The 27,758-nt window shown below is 36.9% G+C and overlaps 1 protein-coding gene across 2 annotated transcripts in view; it reads left to right on the top strand.

The window, feature by feature from the left end:
* ntrk3b (neurotrophic tyrosine kinase, receptor, type 3b) overlaps window positions 1-27,758 on the top strand; it is a 355,088-nt gene that overhangs the window by 191,614 nt on the left and 135,716 nt on the right. Inside the window, exons 8-11 of one of the 2 annotated variants that reach the window (XM_088333994.1) lie at window positions 6,729-7,034; window positions 9,390-9,404; window positions 18,660-18,715; window positions 18,841-18,943. In XM_088333994.1, the coding sequence (XP_088190120.1) occupies window positions 6,729-7,034; window positions 9,390-9,404; window positions 18,660-18,715; window positions 18,841-18,943 (480 nt within the window). The remainder of the gene's footprint in view (window positions 1-6,728; window positions 7,035-9,389; window positions 9,405-18,659; window positions 18,716-18,840; window positions 18,944-27,758) is intronic. The other variant, XM_088333995.1, reaches the window with a different exon arrangement.

Here is a 27,758-nt window from a genome sequence, read left to right as displayed (position 1 = left end):
TAATTCAGTAGTCTCATGGCGTCTACATCCAAAGCAGTCATATCAAATGTGGTCCCCCCTCATTTTCTCTGGAACAAAATAGTATTTTTGTCATTGATAACACCGTAGTTAATGTTTATAGTCTACTAGACAATATGAGGCGAGAAGACATCAAAGGACTTTAAACATTTTGAACAGATGATGTGTTATGCTTAGTTCGATAGGATTTAAGTGCAGACACATGCTTCAAATTGACAACATTTAATACGAATCAGGCAAAGTAAAGCAAAGTGCTTCAGGGAGGAAAGGAATGAAAAACCTGTCACGAAAACACAGTCCATAAAAAGTGATAAAATAAATAAAATAAAACAAAGTTCTTAATAACAGCGAGGCACAGAGGGCTTTATTTAGGGTTGTGCAGTCGGACACTGACATTAGACAATCACACTAAGTCAAAGTTATTCTAAAACACACACACACACACACACACACACACGCACACACACGCACACACACACACGCACACACACACACACACACACACACACACACACACACACACACACACACACAAAGTTCTTATAAAAGCCAGGTGCACCGAAGCCTCACAAAAGGACTGTACAAAAATACTCACGATAAAAATATTCCAAGATATTTTAAAGGTTCTTCCCGAACCCATTCTTGTTGAATTGAGTCGCCAAATTTTAACAATAGTGCCATGAAAATTAGTGAAATAACATCTATAAATGTCAAAAATTCATAAATAAGTCACAAGATATATATTTTAACATTTCTGCACACTTGTTTAGAGAGGTGATGGCCCTAAAAAATAAACTGTCCCTGGGCATAGTTGTCCTTGTTTTAAGGGACCTGTAGTGCCTACCATAGGGCAACAAGTCAAACAGGTGGTGGCCGACGTGAGAAGAGTATTTTATTTTGTTGAATGGTCTTCTGCAGAATCGCAAGCCGGCAATGTCCTCCAGACTGGGTAGAGAGCAGCAAATGATCTTCTGAGCGGTGTTAATTACTCTCTGTATGTTTATTCTAACCACTGTTGTGCTGGCAGCATATCACATTAAATATCTTAGGTTACAAAAATAATTTCCACCCTAAAGGGTCTTGAAATCAAAGAACAACAACATGATTGGCCAATAGGGACAATGATGCAGTGCAATACAACAGTAAGGAATAATAGTCAAAATAATGCTTAGGCAATCTTGTTTGCAGGTGTCCAATATTTACGACACAAGTAGAATAACCACATCAGGAGTGAACGTTATTTATAACAAGATTAGACTTTCACACCAGAATAAACATCTAATAAAAGACTCAAAATAAAAAAAGGAAATCAGAATAGATAGGCCGCTGTAATGTAATGATTACATCACGTCCTAAAATGTCCTAAAACTGACATCCTTTTACTGGTTAAAACCATTTTGAAATTGTGTCCCGAGAAATGCCTGTGTGCCACTAAATTCACAAAGGTTACCATAGAAACAGACCCGTCAGATAACACAGCCGACGTGATTCGTGTTGGCCGATCAAAGAGGAACGCATTGTTATCTCGTTTGTATTGTGCGAGACGATGAGGCCGTGACAGCTTTTCTGAGGAAATCAAATAGATTGTTCGCAAACTGCCCGTCAACCGTATATTACCGAATATACTGTTGACTTTCCGCTAAGTTTGAGAAACGCCGTTTTTTTGGGGGTTTTTTTGTTGGGGTTTTTTGCCTAATTGACGCTGTTGTCGGGCTGGATCAAAGACAACGTTTTACCATATGACAGCTCTCGAATAGAAAATGAAGAGGAAAATAAATCCTTTTGTGTGTTTTTGACGACCCATCAGCAGACAATCTCAGGCGTCGACCATCCGCTCTGACTGACAGTTGCAGGTTTTCATTATTCATGTATCAATCAATTCTTACTTCCATCCGCAGCCGTGCTTGGTTTTACTGTGTGAGGACTCAATTAAATAAAAAAAAACAAAAAACGGCCTGTTAAGTTAGAAAAAAAAACATTTCACTGCATTTCAATCAAGTAGAAACTTCAGAATGGTTTCAAATGATTAAAAGTTTTGTAAATACAGTATTCCTTTCATTTTGATAATTAATCTTTTATATTACTTCTAGTATTGAGTATATGCTTTATTCAGTAACCTGTAAGGTTAAAAAAAAAAAAAAAAAAAACCATTTCACCGCATTTGAATCAAATCCAAACTTCTGATTTATTTAAAATGATTATAAAATGTCTCCAATACAGTATTTCTTATTTTTTACGGGTAATCCGTTACATTATCTCCCATACTAAGTATATATTTATATATTTTATATATTTATATATTATTTATCTTTATTTAGCATTACACATTTGCTAGGTTTACTGTCAACATGCAGTTTCCCTCATCCAGGAAATGTGTATGCAGAAAATTACTGTTGGGCTTGTAGTGCAGCAAAAAATTATACCCACAAACTGGTTTACTCAAAAATGCCTCATATGTATTGGTTGGATTCTTTTAAGTCAAGTTGAGTCATGTTTATTTGTACACCCCTTAATCACAAATAATCTCAAAGGGCTGCACAGAACACAGATTATTGCAAACCACAGATTATTATTACACCATCCCCTGACCTAAAACCCACATGAGGGCAATGAAAAACTCAAACACCTCAACATGAGGGAAATGAAGAAACCTTGAGAAGAGACCGCACATGTGGTAATCCCCCTATATGCCATGGTTTTACCCACACATTTCTAATTAATGACACAGCTGTATCCATCCACATATAGAGGAATTCCGTAATTCTAGTGAGCCACATTCAAACACGAAAATATGGGGCTCAGTAATGGACTCTGCTTTAGGAGTAAACAAGTACAATACTTTGTCTATTTTGGTGGTTTACATGGAAACAAAAACATCCTTTATTCAATGTAAATTTTAAGTACAGAAACTTTTGGCATAATTATGTCCATTATGCTGGCCCCCCTTATACGTTTTCTTGCAAACTGTAAGTTTTCAACTGAACTTACCGCCACTTAAACATGCACACAATTAATTTAGATTGCTCAAATTAGCACCCAGGAAACAGAAATAAGTTTGCGTCTAAAGGCGCTTTTAAATCAAAATTACGTGATGTATCGGTGTAATCTATAATTGAAAAATAAATCAACGATACATTGCAAAAATTGCAAAGGAATACTTTACGTAGAAAACATATTCATATCAGCATACATTTAACACTATTTTGAAGAAAAAAAGAAAAAAAACCACATACATTATAACCATAACTAGCATGCTCATTTTACCATTATTTTCAGTAGAGATTGCCTAATTTAAATATCTTCCAATGTTCCATAGCCTACTGTTGCAGCTTTTTAATATGACGAGAGAAAAAAATATATAAAATCAGCCGCTGCCAGGAGTTAGTCATCAACAATTTAGTGGAGATGAAAATAGTTTTGAGACACACAAAAGAAGTCTCACCAAAAGAAACATACTAAGAATGGGACAAAACCTTGACTAGTTTGATTCTAAGGATTCCAATTCCAGGGAAAATCATATCTTAGTTTGGCTAAATGGCAAGCAATTAGATGCAGGTAAAGGAAAATAACCTCACAATCTTTATACTTTGTTTATTAAATTTTGTTAAAATTCAGGGGTTTAAAAATAGGCTGTTTAAATTGCAGCGCGTCTCTTGTCACTTAAGAAAGCGTTCGACTTTTTTGCAATGTTTAAAACCCACCACACTCACAGAAAATCCAATAATATTAAAAAGAATCTCTCAATTGCACTCCCTAACACTATTGGAATGTGTTTCTTCTTGAATATCACCTAAAAATGTAACTAACACAAATGAATCCACATGGCTAGCTAGTTATCAGACTATTGTGCTATAGAGTTTGTTTTCATTCTATCATACTTCAATTTAATGGTGAAACATGTTTTCCATATTATGATTACGAGTTCAAATACAGTAGAAGCCTAAATTTTGGCATTACTCCTTAATGGAGTGGGAATCATATTGGCTTATGGCGGGGTAAAAATTAACGATAAATAGCTAATGCGCTCTGAACTCCTGGTATTCAAGATAAAAATATGAAAGCAACAAAATATTATACAGTCAGTGCAACTTATATTTGATGCACGTTTAAGATTAAAATAAGAATAAATAGGTATAGGTAAAGGAAAAGTGACATTTTCTTTACCGTTGGTTTGACGTGACTTCGACTGGTACAGTATTGTTTGAGGGTGAATGCAGGGGGGGCAACATCCATCCATCTTTTACCTGCATCGCTTGTCCTCAGTAGGGTCGCGAGGGTGCTGGAGCCCACCGCAGCCCTTCACGGGCAGTGAGCAGGGAACACCCTGAGCTGGTTCAAGGGCACACAGGGACAGACAGCTCGCTCGCTCATTCACACCTAGTGACAATTTGGACCGGCCAATTAACCTGACATGCATTTTTGGGGGAATGTGGGAGGAAACCGGAGTGCCGGAAGGAAACGCACACAAGCATGGAGAGATCATGCAAACTCCGCAATGGAAGGCTGGTAGCTGGATTTGATCCCAAGACCTTTAGAACTGTGCCGCGGACGCGCACTCATCCGCCGTGCCTCCCAGGGTGGCAACATGGGAGAAGAATCTCTTTAATGCTTCCTTATTCTTAAAAGTTGTCCCAATCTTCGATTATTTAAGGCCATAGGATAACAATGTGTGTCCCTTCTTCATATGTCTTTATTATCTCAAACTTTATTTCCATTGTTATCGTATTCTTGCATCTTCCTTTAGGATCAGTGAACAACTGAATAAAAAGAGAAAAAGGGAGCAGTAGGGAGTTGAGAAAATGGCACATCGGCGTCTTTATAATGTTTTGAGGAAAACCAATAGCAGAACAGCATATTATTTGATGTCGACCAATAGCAGATATGGGGCACATAACCTGCACAGTCATACATGCTCTCCAAACTACACATATAAAATCTGATCACAAACCTTTTTTGTTGCCGTATTTGTATTTTATTTTAATTATTCAACGGTACCTAGAACTTGGTTGTTTCATTTCACACTTGATTTCCTGAGAGGCCCTCTGACTCAATTGTTTCCCTACAAACTATTAAACATGGCTGCTTTCAAAATATGCCCAGTTTGCAGTTTTGTAACATTTTAGAAGATGTGGACGCAATATTTGCATGAGTTCCTCGATTAACATGTCGTAGTTTTCGTCATCCCGCCGAGTACTGCGCACTCCTGTCTCCGATGTGTCATCACTTCCCTCGGGTAAATCAAAATAGCTTAAATTTAGTCTGCTGCTGCAGTTTTCGGGGTTGTCCAAACAATGTCAGCGGAAGTCTTTGGGGATGTTTAAAAACTTTCTGAGTTTGGGGGTGAAATACAGTTTGCTTGGATCTAAGTAGAAATATTTTTTTTAGCATTATTCAAATTCTGATCTTGGTGTTGAAACCCTGGCGGAGTGGTTTATATACAGTATATGTATATATTTTTTTTCAATGTATGTTGAAATGGTCAATGAAAGAAAAATTACACATATGACTGACTCAATTGTTTCCTTCAAACTATTAAACATGACTGCTTTCAAAATATGCCCAATTTGCAGTTTTGTAACATTTTAGAAGATGTGGACGCAATATTTGCATGAGTTCCTCGATTAACATGTCGTCGTTTTCGTCATCCCGCCGAGTGCTGCGCACTCCTGTCTCCGATGTGTCATCACTTCCCCCGGGTAAATCATGTTGTCGACTTTAAATCTGTTCAGTATATAAAAAGTTAAAGTTATTTACATTTAATAATAAAACAATACCTGCTATTCCTTTTTAAATATATGAGCAGCCAAAAATTACATTCTAAACCAGGAGTATAGAAAATGTAAAAAATGCACTTATTTTAACCATAATTGTAAATTTTGTATTTGTATTGTATTTCTCAAAATGATTCCAATTATTTTCAAATCATCATTTTATTTTTATTCTAGCAATTTATTGTTTTTACTCCATACATTTGTGGCATGCATCCATGACATCTTATATGTTATTATTATATGTTTTAACATGTATTGATTTAAGACATCTCATCTCATCTCATCTCATTAGCCGTACCGCTTATCCTCATTAGGGTTGCGGGGGGGGGGGCTGGAGCCCATCCCAGCCATCTCCGGGCAGTGGGCAGGGGACACCCTGAACTGGTTGCCAGCCAATCGCAGGGCACACAGGGACAGACAACTCATTCGCTCATTCACACCTAGGGACAATTTAGACTGGCCAATTCACCTGAAATGCATGTTTTTGGAATGTGGGAGGAAACCGGAGTGCCCGGAGGAAACCCACGCAAGCACGGGGAGAACATACAAACTCCGCACAGGAAGTCTGGAATTTGAACCCACGACAGGTTCCCATGACATGAACTGTGCCGCACAAGCGCTAACCACTGCGCTGCCGTGCTGCCCCTGATTTAAGACATTTAACACAAAATGATCTCAATTGAATCACATGTGAGAAGCCTTTGGTCAAAGTCCCAAAAAATGAAAGCAGTTACGCAAAATCAAATGTATATCGTTGTGTACATCTTTATTGTTGAACATATTCATAAGAACGTTGTCCAGTTGTGGTAAACCAGTCACAAAAAAACTTTTTTTTAGCCCAAAAAATGTATATCAGCCAATTGATACATAGTTGATTTCAAGAATTAAAAAATGTGATAATTGTATTGTGTTCCCTTTTTTTTTGTTTTTGTTTCGCAGTTCCCCCAGTCATCCTTCGCCTGGCGGAGCCCGAGCAGCGACACGACACCTGCATCGAGTTCACAGTTCGAGGTTACCCGCACCCGAAGCTGCGTTGGTTCCACAAGAACAAGGAGATCCTGCAAAACCAGTACATCCGCACCGAGATGGACTTCTACCAGGATTACCTGGAGGGCTGCCTGACCTTCCAGAATCCCACACACATCAACAATGGCAACTACACCCTGGAGGCCAGCAACTCACTTGGCACAGTCACCAAAACGGTGTACGGACACTTCCTGTTGGCGCCCGGCATTGATGACGAAGGTTGGTAAAAATCACTATTGGATCCATACAGTCGAACCCCGGGATACAGCATCTCGAGCGAGTTTCCCGGCACTAAACCAAAAGGCCATCTTTATTAATAGTTAGCAGGCCCCAAGAGGCATGAGGAGTAGCCTAAAAAACTGTTAGTGGCCTTTCAAGTTTTAGCTTTTTAATCAGAGACACCATCTATTGGTGCCTGGGAACTTATTCTTTTGAACTTGAAGGCACACTAATTGCTACCCTTGATTTGCAGATGTCTAACCGTTCAACAATCAAGAGTATTATTAAAATTAAGTATATAATCAAAGCAACAAAGTCTTCCACGGGTATAACAATCCCCCAAAATTGGGAGTTTTAAAATCAGTTTGCTTTATAACTGTTATGTCGTTTAATTTATGCATCCACTCGACCGGTCCGGCTCTGTTACACCAAACATTTTCAATGTGTACATATATATATATATATATATATATATATATATATATATATATATATATATATATATATATATATATATATATATATATATATATATATATATATATATATATATATATATATATATATATATATATATATATATATATATATATATATATATATATATATATATATATATATATATATATATATATATATATATATATATATATATATATATATATATATGAAATGTTATTAAATTTTATCAATGTACATTACACATAACTAGTACTTACTAAATACTGTTTTGAGATTCTAAGCTAAATGTTATAGGTTTCTATCTCCTGTAATACGGCAATTTCACTTTGTGATCATCACCTCAGAACGGATTCATGTCGTGTCCTGGGGGTCTACTGTATGGCTTGGGGGAGTTAATGCAAAGTGGTTATTAACATATACATTTAAGTGGCAATTCCTTACTTTAATAATAGCTGGGTTAAAAACAAGCTTGGGTCAAAAATGAACCAAGGCAATAATAAGGTTGATTTGACACTGTTTTTTTTTGTATATTCAACTCCCACAAAAATGTGGCAATTTTTTTGGTGTTTTTTTTAACACAATTATTCTGAAACTTAAACATAACACTATGGGTCATTTTATTTTCAACAAGTCCAACAATCAGATTGTTTTAAGGACAACGACCCAGAAAAATGGGTAAAAATGACCCAAGTGTTGGGTTGGTCCCATTTTAGTGTTTTTAGAGTGCTGGTCATTTTACCCCTGCCAACTTTATCAACATCACCTAACAGAAAACACAAGATTCCCAGTTGAACATGTTTAGGAACAAATTAGTGTGATGTTTGCACAAATTAATTTGGTTAATTAAGGTTTGCTGAAAACTAGACATTTTCCAAACATGTGCAGTTTGGGGAGAACATTTCTTCCAAATGCTCATGAAGGAAAAAACACCTCAGCCGAAGAAAGGAGACCCGATCTTCCACACACAACCAACACAATTTAAAAATAAAATGACTTATTGAGTGAGTTGCATGACATTCTTAGGTGGCCAGAGCTCTTTTGTACGTCCTCAAACAAGCAGAGTTAAATTTAGGGAGGTTGTTCTGGCGTAATAGAGGCTTTGAACGGCTACAATGGCCAGCAAATTCCACGCCATGGTCAAAAATGCAAGGTTGATACAGTGGTGCCTCAGCTTTTAAACTTAATCCGTTCCAGGTTGGAGGTGGATGTCAGATTTGGTATTGATCTCCATGTATTTTTACCATTAGAATGGTCTTTGTTTTTCTCAGTAAAACATGTATTTAATCACTTTTCCAACTTGTTCCGTTCTAAGTTAGACGTTGTGGCCTGAATGTATTTTCCCTTAAGAAATAATGGTAAACTCATGATCTTTTCAAGGCCCTAGGAAAAGTCATTTTTTTCTGCCAAAACACTAGCAATTTAGTCCTAAACATGGGGGTGTGTGTATAAGAATTTTATGTAAATGTAATAGATAATAATAATTATTCCTTAATGTAAAATCATTTTAGGTACAATTTACACACCTTTGGAGTAACGAGTGATGGCATCTTGTTCCCTCTTTTGCAATGCACATACCTGTATTCTTCCAAAGAAAGACTGATCTCATCGCAATTAAAACCTCGCTACGGAACGTATTCTCCAGACTTTATGTACTGGGCAAACTCAATCACACAACCGCTTCTGAGTCGAATACACCGCTGCCACCATGGTTGATTCTGTTCTGTCATACTCCAGAATTATCTCATTCGAAAGCTGAAATCTGGTTGAAAGCTAAGGCATTTTTGTATCAAATTTTGATCGAGTGTTGGGAGGCGTTTAAAAACCAAGGCACCACAGTATCCCCTTGTCAGTTTGTCGCACACAGCATGACTCTCTTTGTTTTTTTCTTTGCAGACGTAGTGGAGCTAGGTGAGTATTTCTAAAATGTAAACCTGCATAGATTGGATTTTCATTTGGTAGTACAAGTAGTAGTGCTTTTTTGGTTATTTGTTGGTGTTGCTTTCGCGTAAACACACACGCACGCACACACATTCAATCAAATAGTCAACATGGAGGTATTAAGTCTGTGGTTCTTTAAAATAGTCAATGCCCCCTTGGTTGTTTTTTCTTTGTAGGTTTGATCGTCTGTTAAAGGACGTGGAATGTTTTCAGTTATAATCTTTTTCATTTCGGATTCTCTACTCAAGGATGTCGTGTTTGTGTCTTGAACCGTTTCCGAGAAAATAATTCCATGTGAGTTTTTGATGGCAGCAGTTTGTTCTACACTTTACTCTGTAATCTCTAGGAAAGGGCACTTAACAGCAAATTAGTCTCTTGTTAACATCAGGCGTGTTTTAAAACGTAAATAGAAATGATTCAAACATTTAAACAAAGGTTCTCAAAGTGAATGTATTGGGAGCAACATCGGTGAATACACGTACTGGCATATGTCCACAAAAAAAAAAAAAAAAAGATATAAATGCAGCTTTACTAGTCCAAACGAACATGGAACATGGATTCCTTAAGTTACTTTTAACTCATCGGGTCCTTTTTTTTCTTTCGTTTTTTTTTCCCCACAGTATTTTTTGTTAGCACATAAGTTACAGTTCGATTGGTTCTATCTATGTACATAACAATAAAAGCATTTCAAAACCTTTTCAAACGACAATATTTCCAGGAAATTAAACTATTTACACGCTGTATTCTAAATTTCCATCATTGATGGACAGATCAATGGTCTCTACCGTAAATGCCAATTATTTACTATCTACTTGGTATTGCAAGTGTATACAAAATAATTAACAATTTTAAACGAAAACTAGTAACTTTTTTTTTTCATTTTTTGTCTGTAACGAGAAATATATATTTTTTAAAGATTCACTTTTTGCTTCTACATTCCATTATTTTGTAAGCGAGTGTAGTGTTCTTGACTGAAAACTAGCATCGTCTTCTCCAGTGGCAATTAGTAATAGTATTTTTCATTAGTAGCCTTATAAGATACAAAAAAGTGATTTATAGTCAATTTTAAAGTAATTTACAGATCGTATGTTTTATGGTTATCTTTATAAGAAAGGATTTTGATGTGAATTTTATCTTAAGCTGAATATAAGAATGAGCAATAAAGGGTATAGGCATAAAATAGTTACCACACAATTGTGCAGAAAAATTAAGAGGGATGTTATGTTCATTAAAATGTTTGGATGATTGCAGACTATTATTCTTGCAAATATTTTCAAAAGTCTAAGACACATTTTATAAACCTAAAACGTTTTGAGCAGTATTTAGTACTAAATAAATGATTGATAATTGATTTTGATGATTAGCAAAATAAACCAACCCTGTAATTGTAAGCATTCGTATTTACAAATGTTTAATAATCAAAATAGAACTATCCTGGCATTATAAGCAATCTTCAATGGGAGGTGAAAAAACCTGATTTTGAAAAATGTACAGTAAACACAAAATTATTTTCTTATTGACTACCCGACTTTTTTTACTTAACAAAAACAAAATAAAATAAACTAACCCTGTCATTATAAACATTTTTCTTTGAAATTAGAACCACAGTGCAGTGAAAGCATTCTTCATTGCAAGCATAATAAAATCAAATGTAACACTATTTTTGACAAATGTATAATAAACATCAAATGTTTTTTAATTCTTATAGTCCTCCCTTTTCATTCCACAAAAGAAATAAATACGTCGTGGCATTATGAGTGTTTTCTGTTGCAAGTATTTATTAATTGAATGAAACTTCTCTTGCCTCACAAGCATTCTTCATTGCATGCAAAATAAAAACGAATGGAACACCAATTTTGACGAATGTATAATGACCATTAACATATGTTCTTATGATGTCCCACTTTTTATTCCACAAAAACTATTAAACCCTGGTATTGTAAGCATTCTTCATTGCAAAGCGTTAATAATTCTAAATAGAACTACTGTGACATTATACGCATTGCAATCAGAATAAAAACAAATGTCAGAATAATTTTGACCGACAAACAACAAATGATTTCCTTCTCATATGACCCCCTATATATTCAACAAAACAAACTAAAAAAAAAAAAAAAACTAAAAAAATAATTCCTTAAGCAAGTGTTTAATAGTCAAAATAGAACTGCCCTGGCATTTTAAGCATATTTTTATTACAATCAGAATAAACAAATGTAACTGTAGCTTTGACAAACAATATATATATATATATGCAGCACGGCGGCGCAGTGGTTAGCGCATGTGCGGCACAGTTCAAGTCATGGGAACCTCCTCCCACATTCCAAAAACATGCATTTCAGGTGAATTGGCCGGTCCAAATTTTCCCTAGGTGTGAATGAGCGAGTGAGTTATCTGTCCCCGTGTGCCCTGCGATTGGCTGGCGACCAGTTCAGGGTGTCCCCTGCCCACTGCCCGATGATTGCTGGGATGGGCTCCAGCACCCCCGCGACACTACTGAGGATAAGCGGTGCAGCTAATGAGATGAGATGAGATATATATATAAATATATATATATATATATATATATATATATATATATATATATATATATATATATATATATATATATATATATATATATATATATATATATATATATATATATATATATATATATATATATATGTATACATATTTGTATATAGACATCAATTTGCTACCGTTTTTTTGACGAATCAATCCAATTATTGTACCAATTATGCATGCGCATTATTATAAACGTAGTGTGCACTGTGCGTGTCATCCCCTGCTGTGTGCGCTGACAGCTTAAACAAAGTGGGCCGTTCCAAGCTCACCTTCATGGCCACGCTCCTCCATCTCCACGTCAGGCCGTTCTTCCTCATCGGGTGCTCATTATTCCCAGGCATTAAAGCCGTGACGAATAAGGCGCTTGGGTCGGAATGACCCTGCTTCATTTATTTCAATGACAGCGAATTAAAATGTCTGACTGTTTATGAAAATATCAGATATTATAAAATCAAATTTGGGCTTTTTACACATTACAACCTATTACCGTCTTTTGTAATTTGTTTTTTGTTATTTGCGTGATTTGATTATACTTTTGCTGTCCGGCGTCCAAGCTTTATCTTTTGTTGACCATATGGTAAGGGTGGGCAGATGTATCCAAATATCATTTTTATCAATATTGAGCAAGTACTTGGATTGGATTGATACTACTGTCTTGAGATCGAACCTTTCTTCCCATTTTAACTATCACTACTGTATAATGTTGTCCGTGGGTCGTGAGATTATAATACGTTATAATTTTCAAATTCTCAATCATTGTCCATTTACGCATTATTTGCACCACTTATCGTCGGTAGGGTCGCGGGGGCGCTGGAGCCGATTCCCGGCTGCCTTCGGGCAGTGGGCAGGGAACACCCTGAACCGGTTACCAACCGGTCGTAAGGCACACAGAGACAGACCACTCACTCGCTCATTCACACCTAGGGACAGTATGGACCGACCAATTAACCTGACATGCATGTTGTGGGAATGTGGGAGGAAACCGGAGTGCCCGGAGGAAAACCCACACAAGCACGGGGAGAACATGCAAACTATAAAATATAAGTTTGATTCTTTATACTGTTAAAGTTTGCATTGTAGTTGTTTACCATTTTAGTGTCTAAAATATTAGTGTTGTGTTTATCTTAATAAACTATATCGAGGGGTGGGGTTCGATTGGTCAATGATCATTACAGCTACAAGCAAAAGGTATAAGATCGGTATTGATCGGTACGCTCCTGTAATTATTTGGATTGGACCGGGTGGGTACTTAAATTCCCAGTATTACCCAGCCCCACTTCATGGGACTTATGTTTTACATTTTCTGCTTTCCTCTTATTTCCTGTACAGTTACAAGTGTTTCTTTTGAAATTTCACTTGTCAAAACTTAACAATTTAAACTATACTTATCGTGACTTTTTTCTGTCAATTTGTTAAAATAACTAAAATGCAGAAGGTTACTGTGAAGGGATAAGAAAAAAACCCACAAGATCTAAATTTGTTTTTGTATAATAATTTTAATTTCAAGAAACTATACTGTAAATGAGAAACGATGAATGTAAGTATAATTTAATTGATGGTATTTTTTATCCGTGTAAAATGATCATTAATTTTTGTCATTTATTTTTTTTTTACTTTATTTTTTCTTTTTGTATATCAGTACATTTTTGATCCCCTCCTTTTTATTTCAACCAAACCAAAAATTGATAAACCAACCCTTGCATCATAGCATTTATCTATGATGTGTCCAATATTAGAAAGAAAAGAACCACCTTAGGAATCCAGGCACTCTTCATCACAAGCATAATCAAAACAAATAAAACGCTAATTTTGAAAAATGTGTAATAAACATAAAATTGTATTCATATTGCATACCTCTCTTTTTTTTAAAAAATATCACAAAACAAGTAAGTATAAAAATAAACCAACCATGGTATTACAAACATTCTTCTTAGCAAAAATGTCATGTCAAAATAGAATTATTTTGGGTTTAAAAGGGTTCTTCATTCCAAACAGATAAAAAACACATATTTTGACATATTTGTATATTATAAGGAATGGGATTTTACCTATAGCCATGGTGTTCTTTTAACATATGATTTCTAAAGGGATTTGGGGATTTTGGGAGGAATGCTTCTGTAGTATCTTCAAAAACAAACAAACACATAAAGCATACAGGAAACGCCAAGGAAATCACATTTTCATGCATTTAAAAATACATCCAATGTTAAGATTAATACAATTGATTAAAAAAAACAAATGCCTATTCTTCAGTGAATGGTTAATAAATATTGAAAACCATAACACAGTACATATACATTCTTTTAAAAAGAATTGAGTTCTTTTTTGTTGCTTCATGGTACTTACTTTACATTTTTTTTGGTTTCACATAAAGTAGTCCACTTTCATTTTTCTCCATGAAATTACAACTTGACCTCCCCATCCCTACACAAAGAAAAATATTGAATCTTATTTTCAAAATATTCTCATCAAGGTGAGCGAGGTCTGAAACAGAAATGACAGGCCGCCTGGAGAAGATGAGGCAAATGGTCATGCTGCGGTTGCGGTGTAATGGGGGGCAGGCTATATAGCGCGTTGCCATACCGAGAAGCGCGAACGAGTGTGTGATGCGCTGGCTTCAGGCCATTTTGTCTTACCCTCGGCAGCCCCCTCAGCCGCTCCTTCAAACGCTTCACTGCGTTCCACCTGTATCGTGCCGCTTTGACCTCATTCTGTTTTGCGATGAGACCACGTGGGGATGGGTAACCATTTGGGGGCCCCTTTGTCATTGATAACTAGCACAATGAGACACTGACGAAACGCGTTGAAATAAGCTACAGGTCCGAAAAGTAAAAAAATCTCTGTTGCAGGCACTCATTAATTTCCTTGTGCCTCTTTGACAATTGACCTTTGAACCAAATATGACAACTACTATGTATAATTCCCAATCATTTCGATGTCTAATAAGGCAGAATATCTGTAAATGATATAAATTGTTACCGGTACTTTAGTTTTCACAGTTTAAGTGAATTTGCGGTGAAAAGGAAATACAGTCGTGGTCAGAGGTTTACTTACACATAATGTCATGGCTCTCAGCTATTTCTACATCTCTGATGGACATTCATGAGGTTTGCTTCTTTTATGACTTTATTATGGGTTAACAGAAAAAGTGATCGGATCTGCTGGCTCAAAAATATACATACAGCAGTGCTACTATTTGGTAACATGTCCCTTGGCCATTTTCACTTTAATTAGGCGCTTTTGGTAGCCATCTACAAGCTCCTGGCAAGCTTAATTGAATCTTTGACCACTCCTCTTGACAGAATTGGTGCAGTTCAGTTAAATTTGATGGCTTTCTGACATGGACCTGTTTCTTCAGCATCGTCCACAAGTTCTCAATGGGGTTTAAGTCAGGATTTTCGGAAGGCCATTCCAAAACTTAATTCTAGCCGTATTTAGCGATTCCATTACCACTTTTAATGTGTTTTGGGGGTCATTGTCCTGTTGGAACAACCAAATGCGCCCAACACCCAATCTTTGGGCTGATGACTTTAGGTAATCTTGAAGAATTTGAAGGTAATCCTCCTTCTTCATTATCCCATTTACTCTCTCTGAGCAAAACAGCCCCATGACATAATACTACTACCACCGTGCTTGACGGTAGGCATGGTGTACTTGGGGTTAAAGACCTCAGCTTTTTCTCCTCCGAACAAATCGCTCGGCCAAATAGTTCGGTTTTTGTTTCGTCTGACCACAGAGCCATGACATTATGTTCTTCACAAGTGTATGTAATTTTTTTGACCACAGCTGTATATGTACTGTATTTTCCGCACTATCACCGCACTGGATAATATGGCGCACCCCCATAAAATGAATTTGCGATATTTTTATTTTTATTTTATTTCCTCAAAATATAGGGCACACCAGAGTATTAGACAAATTGAATTAAAACTACAGTAAGGGCTAGGGTTGTAGAAAGAAAAAAGTATTTTTACATTGATTGGTCGGAATTGAATTGATTGCCATTCATACCAACGTAGCAAACATGGTATGCAGTGAGATTAGACACGGCACTCCAGGGTAAACATGCAGTAAAGACCTAAAGAGAAAAAAAAAAAACAAGACTATCCTAATAAAAGATGGAAACAATATTGATGACATAGTGGCTAGAGACTGGCCCAAGTTATATTAATGGTTCAATGTTTGTGAATGAAAAATAAGTGCATTGTAAGAATTGTGCAATGAAAGGAAGTGCAACAACATTTAGCAGTAACAAAATCCTTAAAATAAGTCACAAGGTAATTGTTTTCACAGTTTCATACAGTAGTATATTTTTCCGCAGTTTTACTTCGCAGCAATAAAATTAAAAAAACAAAATAAATCGCAAGTTACGTTTTATTAGTTGTGTGTGGTGACCCTGGGGAAAAAGCTGTCTTTGAGCATGTTTGTCCTTGTTTTGAGGGAGTTGTAGTTTCTACCAAAGAGCCACAGGTCAAAGAGGTGGTGGCCAGGGCGGGAATAGTGTTTTTTATTGTTGATGACTCTGCTATATATATATATATATATATATATATATATATATATATATATATATATATATATATACATATATATATATATATATATATATATATGTATATATATATATATATATATATATATATATATATATATATATATATATATATATATATATATATATATATATATATATATATATATATATATATATATATATGTATATCGCAGGCAAGCATGTCCTTTAGACCGGGCAGAGAGCAGCCAATGATCTTCTGGGCTGTGTTGATTACTCTCTGTATGGTTTTCCTCTCCACTGCTGCACTCCCAATATACCACACAGTGACGCAGTGTGCCAGAATGCTCTTCACTGTGGCTTTTTAGAAGAACAACCAGCCACTTCTGTCGCAGGTTGTTTCTCCAGAGAAGCCTCAGAAATATATCCCTAAAAAATTCATAAGAATCGGATGCAACAGGAATCAAACCAGGATCACAGCGGGGAGTGCGCCGGATCCTATCCACTAGTTCACTAGGAATGCAGACGACACATGAGGCATTAGGTTTCATCACACCATTGTTAGTCATGATTGTAATGTTTGCTACAGTGGTGAGATTGTTTATTAAACAAAATTTGTTTTCAAGCTGCTCTGTATGAATTTGCAACATAATTTATTTAGAATAGCCTGTTTATTAGGTTATTAAAAAAAGAAAAGATGTCTTTGATACGAAACAAAAACCGTTGTTAAAGAAGTTTCTAGTCAGATTTCAATTGTGTATTTTATGATAAGAGAGTGCACATACGCATATTTATATAAGATCTAAATCATATTAACTGGTTATAACTACTGTTCTATGTTGAAATGGATCTGCAAAAAGTGTTTGTATTAAGTCCGAAAGATGGATCACCCACTAATGGGGTCTCGACTTCCTGGGCCTAGATAAGAAATGGAGGTATGAGCAAAGTGAATCTTGTTATATAATAGTTGCACAGCTAATTCTGAATTCAGAACTGCTCATCCTAATATGGTTCATTATAATGATTAATAACGGACATTTCCCTATCATGAGTTGATCATTAATAATTATTTGCAAATCAGTATGTCGTCTTCTTTAACATTGCAAATTATTTTAGCATAACTAGTTCAAAATTGATCATCATGACTTTTATCTTTTACCTTTACATATACTGTGCAAGTGACTGATTGACAGTAAGTAGACTGCTTGCTTTAAATATTCCCGAAACATAATACTGTAATATCTTGTTTATTGCGATTAACCAGAATCCCCTGTATTGTGCAGTAAAGTAGGCTAGAATGTTACACTTTCCAAAAGTGCATTCTGTAGGTCACTGCTTAATGTAATATAAGAGTGGGGATAATGGTTTGCGGCCACTCGAGGTAAATTCTTTCTAGGCGAAAATATTGACAAGAGGAAGGCCTGACTAAACTTCTCTGCCGGTCCCCACTCGCAGACATAGTGGACTGGTATAACGGATCGCGGACACATGTCCAATGCACATTTTAGGAATAAAAGAGGAAAATAAAGAACCACACCAATGAAACGAATGTGCTTTCTATGGGCCCCAGTCCTCAGCAATTGTCGACTAAGGATAAATGATCGCAGCCAAAACCGTGCATCTTATTTTAGGCGTCCCTTCAAACATGCCTTATGTCTGTACCCACTCAAGCAAAATATCTGATTGGGGATAACGGATTGCAGCCACACAAGTGCAGTTTATTTTAGGCAAAAATTTAATATCGGCTAAGATTGAGACACAAGGCTTCCCAAAGTGCGCCATTCCGCGCCATGTTCTCCGCAACATGCAATCTGGCATAATGGATCGCAACCACATGAGTGAAGATCACTTTTTGTATAAGTTTGTTGAGCTGTTCACTAATAAGGACAAAGTAAGTACGATTACATTATTCCCCATGAGATGCTCTTCATAGTTAAAAAGGAGTCCAAAAATAATTCTCATATTAATGAGGAGTATATGAAAGTAGCAGGTTCACCACTATTAAAATACATACAACTCTGCAGTGCTTCTTTTGCTTTTTTTGTTTTGTTTTTATACGTGTTGTTATTGTAGCTCCCTGCATGCCGGCATCTCATCTAACTTGAAACTCCATTCTAATGATTAATTCCTGTGCTTGTGTTTTGCAGTCCCCTCTGCGCCAACAGACTCCGACTCGGGCCGCCCGGATGAGGACACGTTTGGGGTGAGTTTGCTTTTTATGTTACGACAATTTCCTGTTTTTATTTTACATCACTGCTCATTTTTTCATTCCCTGAACGTGTATCTAATACACAGTTAAAACCTTGATCTAATACAACTTTGGTCCAGGTTTCGATCGCCGTGGGCCTGGCGGGCTTTGCCTGCGTCCTCCTGCTTGTCCTGTTCGTGCTCATCAACAAATATGGACGGCGTTCCAAGTTCGGCATGAAAGGTAAGTTAAGTGGTAGCTTGATTGGAGGGGTTAGCTTGTCTTTTGCTTAGGTGTGGGGTGAACTAATGATTATTTAATTTTGGGGCTAATTGTTGAGCTCCGAATACAGTAAAAGAAGGCATGTTCCTTGGTGGAGTCAGCTTTCCATGTTCTTATTTTTTTTGTTTTTGTAACTTTTTTATTTTGGTGGGTCAATGCTGTATCAGAAAAACTACCCTCATTTTGAAAGTTTATTAATCATGATTTCACCCACTCAAACACTGAGATACAGACCTATATTGATTTGTGTGGGTTGAGCATGCAGCACAACCGCATGTGGACCACTTCACCAGATACTCATGTAAATGTGAGCTAACACGTTTAGCCGAGGTTAATCTGTGCACCATAAGCCCCTTTGTTTAACATTTACATATAAGACAATACTGTGTTGACGTGGAAATGGACAGGTCTTCTTCTGGCCTCTCTGTAAATCATCGCAATTGTCAGATAAGCTATGTAACACTGGCTACAGCATCTGATTAACTAGCTAAATACATGGTTAGCCGCAAGCTAGTAAAATTCAAATACACTAGATCACTAGAAAAACTGTGTTTCTTCGATCACGCACCTTATTCCTCACAATAGTCCCGATTGCTGATTGGTTACAGCCATACACCTTTTTAAGAGTAAATATTTATGTTCTTCTTTGTATTTCTCTAATTGCAAGCGTTGTATCCATGGCTATCATATTTTTGCTCCTACATTTGCCATCACAGCAAGGATTGGGACCAATAACTAACAAAATCAGTATGGTATCACACTATTTCACAAAGTATTTACAGAGCACACGAGCTTCAGAATTGAGCAAAGACGGATAAAGGCATTGTGGGTTGGAGTTCAGACAACTGCATACCAGCAATGATGTTGTATATTTATGTTCTTCTTTATATTTCTCAATAATGGAAAGCTTTGTATACACGGTTTACATAGTTTTGCTCCTACCGGCAATTTTATGATGTAGTGACGCAAGCCATGAGCAGACCAGCGTTGAACAATGCACAATTCGAGAATGTTGTACGTTTTTGGGAACATTAAAACATTTGTTGTTCATCTTGCATATGGTGGGGGAAATGATGTGACGACGGGCCAAAAAAACATCTTATTCTACATTTTAGCTGTAAGCCAGGGGCGTACCGTACTGTTTTGTTAGCATCCTCCATTGCTGTCTCTATTTTCAAGATATTGCTAACTAAAAAGTGGAGTAGCATAAAAAGCTTCCACAGAAAAACAAAATTAAAATCACTCTCCTGTCTCAAGCAGTGTGAAAACGGCTCACTAACTATCTCATAAGGTCCACTTTTGCATTTTGCCAGCTGACTAAGATTAAAGGCAATTTAGCTACTTCAAAAAAACCTGCTTTGATTTGATCTTTTAATGAGATATGATTATCAAACTATCATGTTACAGTTGTTTGAATTATTAAACTAGTTGGCAATGATCAGTAGCATCTTAGAGCATGCTGGCTTGACTGCAGGCACAGCATGAGCTCATTTGCTACTTGTAGATTGGAAATGTTTAGCTAACGAGGGTTTATAATTAGATGTAATATCAACCTAAAAGTATTACTGTTACTTTAAAGCCTTACTGTTACTTTTACCTTTAAGCTTTGCTTGCTCGGTAAAACAATTAGCAAGACAGTCCTTGCAAATGGGTCTCATCGAAGTTAACCTGTTAGTTAGCTAAAATGTTAGCTAACATGCTTACATACCGTCTGAGTTATGTTTGGTTACTCACAAGCCTTTCCCTAAAACCCTTTTTTTCACCAACATTCAATGTCACCCCAGAGTAAAATGGTTACTTACATTAAGCCTTGAGGTGGTATGCTGTAGCATTAGCATCATGTTACATGTAATGAGCTATTTTATGGGATTAGTTCATTACTTAACTCACTAAGAAAATCAGGAACTGTAAATATTTAAGAGGTGGCAATCATCATGTTGGCCCACAGATGGCTCCATTCAAGGATGAGTCCTGGGAGCAAATGTAGCATCATGGCTAAAAAGCTTGTATGTTATGGTGTTGGCTGTGTGCTACTTGGTGAACACAATTTGATTAAAATAAAATGGTGTGGTTAGGAGGAATGCTAAAGCTATTTTCTCATAATGTTTCCTAAAAGTGATTCATAATAACTTGAATACTAGCATGACAAGCCAGGTTGTCAACATGCTGATGTAATAATTAGCTATAGTGCCTGGTTGTTGAAGAATTGTAGGGTAACGATACAGTTATAATGTCTTAAAATGGATTTGTATCCTTACTCGTCGTTTTGCATTCGGGATAAACTAGGCAATGTTGAGACAGTATGTCATCATGTTGTTTAGCAGAGGTGCTAGTAAACATATCTGCTGTCTGGGTGTAATTGAAGATGGTGTTAGAGTTTTCAAGGAATTGGACTGAACTGTCACATATTGTGTAGCATGCTAGCTCTTGGATTTATCATCAGTGACTGATTCAAATGTAGTTTGTGTTTGAATGCCCCTTTGTCCACCCTTGTCCACTCATTCACTGATCCTTCACTGTTTAACATACATTTCACTCCCTATACTGCATGAACATATTTCCAGTTGAAATGCAGAATTATTTATGTGGTTGATTGCTTTGTTGTATGTGCTTGCATTTACACTGTCACTTTTATGTACCTTATAGTGTCGGTAACTCTACAGCTTTCATTCCCTCTTTTTAGATTTTCAAAAACCTGCACGACACTGGCACGACCCCTTAGTCATAGTTAGCTATGTGGCGAAGACTGAGATTATCATTAAAAAAAAAGTGATTTTTCAAAAAGAGGCGAGATACACTCAAATGCAACCCAGCCATACCATGAACAATGGTGGGTGTGTCCATTGATTTTGAGCGTCGTCATCGGTTGTGGTACCCTTCTGTTAGCATTAGGTCGGCAATTCTTTAAGCTACCTTAAATGATAACCGATCCAACAAAATTTTTTAAACCCATCTTCCGTGAAAGTTTCTGTGTTAGGACTGACATTACTTTAAAGCCACATACTGTATATAGCACTGAAATTTTGCACCAGAGTACCCTTTTATTTTTAGTGTCCTCATATCCTTGTACCCATCTTTTATTAATATATATTCGTTAAAATATGGTAGTCATGCTGAAATCAATAAACCATCAACTTTTTTAAGTATAGCTTCCGTTAAAATTGCCGTGCTAGGACCAACGTTAATTTAACACCACATATATAGTACTAAAGGTTGCACCGAAGCAGTGGTTCTCACTTTTTTCTGTCCTCTTCTCTAGGGAGAAGTAAACCTCTCAAGCACTTTATTATCAGACAGTTAAATATATATACATTCCTAGAGGTATCCCAGAGGTAGGACACCCCTTCACATATCCAGTTGTTAAATTATTACTTACTTTTAGTGAGCACTGAGTAGAATTAGCCACATGCTACCTGTAATGAGCATTACAAAGATCTTTGTTTTTATTCAATTATTTATGTCAAATATTTGTACTCTGACTGCAAGGCGATAGCCACCCTTTTTGTCATTTTGATGACCTCATCTCGCCCTTGTACTCTTAGCTCCATTTGTCAAGCTACTCTACGGTTTTGCAAAGTGTTCAGCACCTAGTTGTCCTTCTCTTCTACTTGTAACTTCCTACTGTGATATCCAAATTCATCACCGGTAATCACGCAAACACGGAGTTATTTACGTTATTTAACATACCGTGGCCGAAGAAATTGACATTTAAGCATCCTTTTTAATTCTGGTAGGTTGTCAACTACTAAATTCGAAGTACGATCCATTGAACTAATGTCGCTAAACTTCGTATAAAATCGATAAAACAATACAATTTGCCAGGTATGCATCTACCGTATTACAAAACATCGTGAAGCATGGCATACCAGGCATCTGTATGTCTATTTGTTCACTGCAGGATTAAAAAAGAGATCAGGCCGCGATCCCGGGAAAGACATGGAAATATTCTGCAGCGCATCAGCCGACAGGCGGTCCGTCAGTGTTTCCGTCATTTGTCATTCGTCGGCAAAACGGGCATCCGACCGACTGAGAAGGGCTGTTCATACTCAGCCGGTTTTTGATGATTACGTTGGCGGACGAAAACCAACTACGGGTAATGCTAATCTATCTGTTATTGTAATGCATACAATTCATAAATTGAGTATCGAGCTTTTTCGTCTCAAAATAAAATGGAGATTACAGTGTTTTTGTTACAGCGTGTGGGTAGGTGTACGACGCGTTGATTGGTGCGTGATTTATCCGTTCATTCATGTTATCTAGCAATTTGGCAAAAAGAATAACTGAGGCAATGTAGGGACACGAGACTGTTGTCCAAAAAGGGCCCAAGTGGGTGTTTGTGTATGACTCTTGACGGATTTATATTTTCACTTCATGTAAGCATGAAATAGAGTCCTTGTGTACCCGTGGCTCGGATCGATAAGTCTTGGCAGGGCTTTGGCTTTAAAAGAGATGTTTGTCAGTGTAGAGTGGACATGCGGCAGACTCAGCGTGTAAGTAATAAGGATGACATTATCTTTCTCTTTGTGTCCTCAGCTAGGTGCAACTTTGCTTTCCCACTCATGTCAATCAAAGTTGTATAAAATGTGCACTGAATATGACATTGGAGTACTTAGTGTATGCCCTGCGATTGGCTGGCAACCAGTTCAGGGTGTCCCCTGCCCACTGCCCGGAGATGGCTGGGATGGGCTCCAGCCCCCCCGCGACCCTGATGAGGATAAGCGGTACGGCTGATGAGATGAGATGAGATGAGTACTTAGTGTATACATATTTGCAGTTTATATATGCAGTTATACTGGGATACAACATGAATATTTTCTGAAGTGTGGATCGCAAAGTGAAAGTGCTGTATTGCTGGGGATAGAAACATCCAGTAATTAGACAATGTGTTCCGAACCTTCCATCCATCCATCCATTATGTACACCGCTTATCCTCAGTAGGGTCACTGGGGTGCTGAAGCCCATCCCAGCTATCTTCGGGCAGTGGGCAGGGGACACCTTGAACTGGTTGCCAACCAGTCGCAGGGCACACTGAGACCGACAACTCACTCGCTCATTCACACCTAGGGACAATTTGGACCAGCCAGTTAACCTGACATGCATGTTTTTGGAATGCGGGAGGAAACCGGAGTGCTCGGAGTAAACCCATGCAAGCACAGTGAGAACATGCAAACTCCACACAGGAAGGTTTGATCCCATGACCTCAGAACTGTGCCTCACACGCTCTAACCACTGCGCTGCCGTGCCACCCCTGCTCCCAACCTATGGTACCCTAAATACAATCCTTAATATAACAAAAAGTATATTTTACCTATGAGTAATAAATAAATGCATGATTAAAGAAATAGAAAATAAATACATTTCTAAATAAATATACATAGTGTGATGTGACTTCAAACTAATTAATTTGTCGGGATGTTGTATAGGAAATGTTGTAAAGAGTAACCAAAAATTACACCATATTCCACACCGTCAAGTAAAAATGTCATAAGAAGGGAGAGGCGTATGACAGGGGTCTACTATTATCTAAAATATAGCGTGCATAGTTTGAGGTGTCCTTAAAAAGTTTAAAAATAAATATTTTCTCTATTAAGTATGTGTTAAAAATGCCCAGCTGAGTATAGAGAGATTTTCTTTATGTTTTGCCTATCTGCTCTTATCTTACTTTAACCCTCGGTGTTCCGGCCAAGGAGTGCGCTATGCTGAAAGAAAAGAGGCAGGGAGTTGGGGGGCAGGAGAGTGTTTTCACACGCGTGCTCGAGTTTTCTATTGTTCAAAGACCAAAGTAAGAAAATGCCTGTGTAAAATACAGTCCAAATACCAACCCAACACCCCAAAAGGTGAGTTTATCCAAGCACATCTAAGAGAGACACGTACGTGCACACGCCATACAAAGCAGCTTGAAAGAGGCTGTAATGATGATTTCAGCCAGAAGATAGCGTCAACAAGTAGAACATTTTGAAGTTTTGGACGCCACTTTAAAAAAAATGTTTTTTGATTTGAAACTTTTTTTTTTTTTTTTCATTATTTCTTTTCAGTGTCGGGCATGTTTCAACAAGCATCACATCACAAAACAAATGATATACCCAGGGCTTCAACGATAACAGTATCACCTTGTACTCATATTTTTTGTGAAGAAAAATAATTTCCAGACTACAGAGTGGAACTGTTTTTAAGTCACACATATGTAAAAGGAAACATTGTGTAAATACTGTAGGCCTTTTCCCTGGCTTTAAATTGCGTGTGCTGAAGTTGAGATATTTACCAAGAAATGCATTGCACATTAGGGAAGCTGAGTGGCACAGTTCTGAAAAAAAAAAAAAAAAAAATGAGCTCATGGGTTCAAATCCAGCTACCAGCCTTCCTGTGCGGAATTTTCATGTCTGCCCCGTGTTTTTGTGGGTTTCCTCCCGGCACTCCGGTTTCCTACCACATTCCAAAAACATGCATTTCAGGTTAAATGGCTGGTCCAAATTGTCCCTAGGTGTGAATGAGCGAGTGAGTTGTCTGTCTCTGTGTGCCCTGTGAGTGGCTGGCAACCAATTCAGGTTGTCCCCTGCCCACTACCCGAAGATGTATGGGATGGGCTCCAGCACCCCCGCGACCCTATTGAAGATAAGTGGTGCAGATAACGGATGAATAGCATTACACATAAGTTTTTTTTTACTTTTCTCAAACAGTTCTTGTAACGTGGCATTAACATAGCACTAACAGTGACTATAGGTTGCAGGTGCTGACAATGAGTTTTTTACCAACAAAGATGTTACGCAGGGAGTTTTTTGATGTAACATACCTTTACTTTTTTATTGTTTCTTTTTTTTTAAACAGTGGCAATAGCATTGCAGTTACACGGGACTGATGACACACAAGGAATCAAAGTTTTCTGCCACACTCCCCCATGTGCAGACATTGACCACAATAAAGTGCAGATGCACAAAACCGTCCTAACCCGAGACAATGATTCATGAAAGTGTGAATGACCTTTCGGGTTATACTGAAATAATACAACCGAAAATAGACATGACATACAGTAAAGTGGTCCAAGCAGCAGCTGTAGTGGCAATGATATGAATTAAGGGAAAAGTTTAAAAGGGAGAAAAAAATCAAAATAGGTAAAATAATAATACAATCAGCAGGGGTGTGCAACTTGATATGCAGTCATGAGTCTTCAATAGTGGATAAAAGTTAGGTTTTTTTAGCTAGAGCACTCTCTTGTGATAAATTTGTTCATGACGTACCATTTCTGACAGGCATGTTTTCGGCCACCTCGAGACCCAAATTAATCAAAGAGCACACAACAACGTTCTGTATGCGCTTTGATTTTTCTAACAAATTTTATGTTTTTTTTTTCGTGAGTATGTGCCGACTTTAAAGTATTGTTTGTACATGCAAATGATTTATATTATGTTTAGTCGATGTTGTAGCTAATGCGCCATTGTTAATATATTGATTTTTTTGCATCATTGTATAAGTCGCATGGGTCAAAACGAAGGTAAAAGGTAGCAGCTTATTGTCTGAAAAATATGGTAATGTTTCTTTCACCCGTTTCCATTCCAAGTATGTGATTATACATATGTTGCCATATTTCCCTGCCGAGGTTTAGAAATAAAAAATATAAAACACTTTTCCAAGTGATCACTAGTACCTCGTCGACATTCGGTCTTGAGTGCCACATTGTGCTGCATTATGGGCAATTCCGGCAGCCTCGTTGGGCTACACAATGGCCGCTGGCAGCTGCGGCGATGTTAACATACGGAGCAGATGATACCGCCGCTATTTTTGGACCTCATTTTCACTACCAACGTTAAATTATGGAGGTGAAAAAAGGCTGAGGCTGCGTGTCGGAGAGGAAGTCAACGATAGAAGAGGGACGCTCACTTTCAAGCTAACCCACTAGGCTGAATCGTCTTACTCCATAAGTTTTTTGTCAATATTTCCCTACATTCAAAATGCAGATTTGAGTGCAATAGAGTACTGATTTACTATTATTTTAGGTTTAACACTGGAAAAGAGTGTTCTCGAAGTTTAAGTTTTTGTTTTTTACTTTGGTAGTTCAGTGCCAGCTGCTATTGGTGTATTTAACCTCCACTGCAAAAGAAGAAAAAAAAGAAAAAAAGGAAAGAAAAATACCTTGAATTAAATACAAATTACTTAAAAAATAAATACAAATTAAATTATTTGAAAAAAGAATGAAAACACAAATTAAATGGAAATGAAAATAAAATTTTAAATTATATAAATTTAAAAAAAATGTACAAAATAAAAAGAAAATAGAGAATAAATTAAATTAAATCAAAATGAGATGAAAACAATAAAAATACAATGAAAATCAAGATGGGTGAGGTGGCAAATATATACTTTTCACTTGTCACTTTTCACTATTTTTTCAAAATGAATCGCCATCTTTATTTTTTCATAGACCGAAAGAAGTCTGAATTTTGATGAAACGTATCTAGTTCCCAACCACTATTGAACTTAAAGGCAGAGTGTGTTTATTTAGTGACGCTTAGTGGTTAAAAAAAGCAAACGTTTATTTTACAAATTCAAGAGCTTCACCTAAATGGAGTTGTCGTAGTTGTCCGCCATCTTTAACTTCATTACACTATACAGTGACATCTAGTGGGAAAATAATACACAATTCTTCATTTCCTCATTCGAAAGAGTAACATCTATCATATGTGTCCAAAATAATAGCCTTAGTAGTTGTGGTCGATGACATCAGCATTAATTGACATATTTGTTTAGCATTCACTACTAAAGTGATGCTAGTTGCTAAAGC

This window comes from Urocampus carinirostris, chromosome 4, assembly GCF_059441175.1.
Source record: "Urocampus carinirostris isolate Australia breed hairy pipefish chromosome 4, RoL_Ucar_1.0, whole genome shotgun sequence".
NCBI lineage: Eukaryota > Metazoa > Chordata > Actinopteri > Syngnathiformes > Syngnathidae > Urocampus > Urocampus carinirostris.
The sequence above is the reverse complement of the archived record's forward strand: the minus strand, read 5'-3'. Positions and strand labels throughout refer to the sequence as shown.